Here is a 4,858-nt window from a genome sequence, read left to right on the forward strand (position 1 = left end):
ACTTTTGGTTGTGTGTAAGTTTTATACTACATTAAAAACATCAATGTATGCAATAAAGAAAAGTTTTAACCTTTTACAAATGGCGGCTCTTCCAAATGGACTCAATAAGAAGAAGCATAACTTATGTACAGGTTGTTTCGTTTATTTTAGGTAGAAGGGAGAGGCCATCAACAAACTTCTTTGCAAAATATCTTGTTAATTTTGAATGAGGGCTGTCTGAAGAAACAGTTGACCAAAACCAGCCACAAAAGCACAAATTTCCCTAGAGATCAGAGATGAATTACTGTAAAAATGGAACAATCACTGATTTCTACATTTCAGGCTTTTCTAATTATAAGACTAAACAAATTCTTCTATCTGTTGGAATTATGATAATGTACTCGTTGACTATTGTAGGGAACCTAGTAATAACAATGGTCATCAGTTTGGTTCGCAAGCTTCATACTCCAATGTATTTCTTCCTATGTAACCTAGCTATTTCAGATGTTATATACGTCTCATCTACTCTTCCCAAACTACTTTTCATTACCATAACACAGGATAACAGGATCTCCTTTGCTGGTTGTATATCTCAGTTGTATTTCTTCACATTCAGTTGTGCCTGTGATATTTTTATATTAACATCCATGGCTGGTGACCGCTATGTAGCAATCTGTAGGCCATTGCAGTACACACTGATCATGAATAGAAGGGTATGTGTTACTATAAGTGCATTGTGCTGGACTGTGTCTGCTGTAAACTCATTATTGATGACCCTACTTACCTCTGTATTGGATTTTTGCAATTCCCGGGAAATCAACTATTTCTTCTGTGATCTTAAGACAATGATTGGCCTCTCCTCCAGTGATACTACAAGCAGGGAAATCTTCATACTGATTGAAGACATTATTTTTGCCTTTGTACCATTCTCACTGACTGTTGTATCTTATGTGCAAATTATCTCCACCATTTTGAAGATTCGCTCTTCGGAAACACGGCTTAAGGCTTTCTCCAGTTGTACTTCTCACCTCACTACTGTCATATTATTCTATGCTCCGGTATTAATTTTGTATATGAAACCCAAGTCAGAATATTCTAAAGGACAAGATAACTTGATTTCATTACTGTATGTGGCTGTGGTTCCCATGTTGAACCCATTTGTCTATAGCCTGAGGAACAAAGATGTGTTACATGCTGTTACAAAGTTAATCCCAAGAAAAATGGCACATTTTTAAAGAAATATCATGTCAAAAAAACATATATTTTGTACATGGTTTTTGAGCAGGCCATCCTTCCAACTGCATACTTAAAGCGTAACTGTAAATTTATGATGATCTTACCAAATTCTCAAAAGTGATTCCCCCTTTAAAAACAAACAGAATGTAGCCCATACTGTGCTTCTCATCCGTTTCTTTTTAAAGTTATGGCATTTGCTATTCTGAAAAAAAATCTTCCTCATCAGAGGTGAAGTGGGCGGAGACCTAGCTCTTCCTGTACCTGTCCTCAAATACCAGCTGCTCAGAGATCCCAAGATGCATGTGTTCTTGCTCAAAGTAATTTAGCATTAAATCCATTTAGTTTTCCACAAGTAAATCCAGTGAGCACTGCACAGTGCACATACATGATGTATATAGTGACTGGTATGGCAGCTTCCATCAGATGGAGTAGCAGGGAACATGTAATAAGTGGGAGAAATCATAAGTACGCCAATTACATGAAGTCTATAGCCTATGATGTGCGAGCACTAAGAGTTAATAGCTTATCTGCAAAGAGCTGATAGTGCTGATGACATGGTGGTGGAGGGGAGCAGCATGAGGAGAGGATACAGACAGAGATAGTTCCGTAGAATCACAGACTTGCATGGAGGAACTGATAGGGAACAGGGAGAGATCTTGTACCTCACTATTCTGTGCAGGAGATATCTGTACCCACAGTCCTGAATGCATCCAACTCTTCTACATACACAGACGTTACATGATGTCCTCCTCTTTGACCTGATGTCCTCCTCATTCGCACTGTCCCATGATGTCCTTCTCTGTGAGCAGAGTGCAGCAGATCCTCCTTTACCTTAAAACCATAAAGTTTGTTTACTGGAAAGACTTCAGAGTCAGGGATGTAATCTGGAGAGACAGGGCCCCATAGCAGACTTCTGAATGGGGCTCCACTACCCCCACAGAATATATGTATTTGTATACTTGCACAATTATGCACTTATGTTAAGGCATTTATGAAATGATATATACTTTTACACAGATGTCCCAGTAGCAGCTGATGATATGGGTGACATAACTAGAGACAGGACTAGGGACAGGAACTACAGATAAGAAATCCCCAGTAATTTCCTTCTTCTCCACTCTCTCTCCCAACATTCCGTGCTGTGTAGTATGGAAGATGGGCACTGTTATATACATATTATCTGCTGCATAATATGTGTATAATTGTACACATCCTTCGTTCTTTAGTAACAGGTTGAATGCCGCGACCACCTGACACTGTGGGCCCCTTCGCAGCTGCTATGGCTGCTACCACTGTAGTTTCACCCCTGGAAGGAGCTATTTCAGCACTGTGATAATCTGAAGTTTTTATTCAATTTTTTGTCTCCACTGCCCTGTTTATTCTTGCATGCCCTTTCTAATCTCCACTGTGCTGTCTATTCTCCCATAAATTGTCTATTCTCCACTGAGTTGTCTATTCTCCACTGCCCTGTCTATTCTCCACTGCCCTGTCTACTCTTCAATACGCTTTCTATTCTCCACTTCTCTGTCTGCTCTCTTTTTTTATATACTTGTTTTGGCCAAAAATTACTCTAGTCACCCCCTGGCGTAGAAATAGGCCAAAGATCATGACCAAATTCCTCCAGAGTAATTGCTCCTTAGAGGGACATGAGTGCCAGAAAAAAGAAAATTTTACCACAAACACAAAAAAATATATATTTTTAGGTAAACCAATAAAAAACACAAATACAACAACATACATAGACTCACTTGATAATTCAGATAAAACAAAAATAGAATATAGACAACCAATTAAAAGACACATTTTAATTCTAAATTTCCCCTAGTGTTCCTAAAAGGTTATGATATATATTACAATCTGCCCTGCAAAAAAAAAAAAAAACAACAAGCCCAAATATGGTTCCATAGGCTGAAAAATAAAATTATAAAGAGACATGATTTGTAAAAATAAGTAACCCCATTTTCCCTAAAACTTATATGAATAAACTGACCGATCCATGAAAATATAATAACAGTTTTTCCCAGCGTTTAGCCCCGTAACAGCATTTACACATTATCAAAAGTCGCAAAAAATTACTCCCACTTCACCTCCATACACTGTAGAATGAAAACGTTATTAGCGTCAGAACTTGGCAAAATGAAGAATTTTTTTTGTACAGGAGGCTTTAATTTTTGTAAAAGTATGAATAAATTATAAAACCCATATAAGTGTGTTATCCCCGTGATTGTACTGACCCAAAGAATAAAGTATTTGGGGTTCTCAGTGAATTTGGAGTGCTCAGTGAAAGACGTAAAATCGCAGCCCACAAGAAAACAGTGCATATGCATTTCTTCACCAATTTCACTACATTTGGAATTTTTTGCCCGCTTTTGAGTACACGACATGGAATATTATATACTGTAACTATGAAGTGCAATTTGTTCTGCATGAAACAAGCGTTCATACAGCTACTTACATGGAAAAAAAAATAAGGATTTTTGAAGATGACGAATGAAAAATTAAAATGCATATCTGGTTCCAGGGGTAGTGGACCCACTGAGCCACCACGGATGAGAGTCTAAGTGGTACCCGGTTTTCACCAGAGCCCACTGCAAAGCGGGTTGCACTTGCGGTGGCGTGGTACCACCAGGTTGTTCCGGAGCCACATGACGAGCCGCAAGGACCCTGCTGAAACTCGGCGAGGTGAGTGGCGCAGCGGGCCACCAAGAGGTACATGGGTGCCCTGTGACCCGAGTCATGGGTCGCAGCGGCACTCATGACAGTACCCTTTCCATCCCCTTCGGCTTCCCCCTCTTATTGGCCTGATGGAACCTCTGAAGAACATTACGATCCAGAATGTTGTCTTCCGGCTCCCAAAAACTCTCCTTCAGCCCGAACCCCTTACAGTCAGCAAGAAAGAACCACTTCCCTCTGATTTACTTCATACTCAGGACCGCTTTCATCTCATAGACATTGGGGGAGTCCACCTCAGGAGCTGAAAGTGGTACTTGCCAGGAGAAGCAGTTCAGGTTGACAGGCTTCAAATGGGAGACATGGAAGGAGTTCAGGATGAGCATGGTGGGAGCAGCTTGTAGGCCACGGGGTTGATGTGTTTCAACACTTCAAATGGACCCAGATAGTGAGGTCCAAGCATTTAGTTGAGAATCTTCAGCGAGAAGTATCTTGAAGACAGCCACCCTTCTTCACCCGGGGGAGAAGACTGGAGGAGACCTGTGTCTCTTGACGGCCTGGGTTTTGGTGCAGGAAGACACCTGAAGTAGAGACTGCCGTGTTTGCTCCCAGATGGATCTGAGATTTTGAACCAATTCCTCCACAGTAGGTACATCCGAAGGCACTGACAGAGGAAGAGGCGTGGATGTCTTCAAAACACAACAGAGAAGGGAGTGGCACTGGCAGATTCAGAGTCCAGAGAATTATATGAAAATTCTGCCCAAAGTAAGATGGTAGACCAATCGTCCTGATGAGCAGAGACACAGTGCCGTAGATAGCAACCCAGAGTCTGGTTGACCCTTCCACTTTTCCATTAGTCTGTGGATAATAGGCAGAAGAGAAGTCCAGCTTGACTTTCAGTTGGCTGCACAAGGAACGCCAGAACCTGGAAACAAACTGGACCCCTCGGTCCGAGACGATGTGTTGAGGAAGC

The 4,858-nt window shown here is 41.1% G+C and overlaps 1 protein-coding gene across 1 annotated transcript; it reads left to right on the forward strand.

Moving 5' to 3' along the window:
- Positions 1 to 374: 374 nt before the first annotated feature.
- LOC140128543 (olfactory receptor 1E16-like) lies at positions 375 to 1,214 on the forward strand. Its single transcript, XM_072150240.1, has one exon. The coding sequence runs from the start codon at positions 375 to 377 to the stop codon at positions 1,212 to 1,214; it is 840 nt and encodes a 279-aa protein (XP_072006341.1).
- Positions 1,215 to 4,858: the final 3,644 nt, after the last annotated feature.

This window comes from Engystomops pustulosus, chromosome 4 (assembly GCF_040894005.1).
Source record: "Engystomops pustulosus chromosome 4, aEngPut4.maternal, whole genome shotgun sequence".
Lineage (NCBI taxonomy): Eukaryota > Metazoa > Chordata > Amphibia > Anura > Leptodactylidae > Engystomops > Engystomops pustulosus.

Coding starts and splice junctions, on each gene's coding strand:
- LOC140128543 (XM_072150240.1), top strand. CDS start 375: ATGTACTCGTTGACTATTGTAGGGAACCTAGTAATAACAATGGTCATC.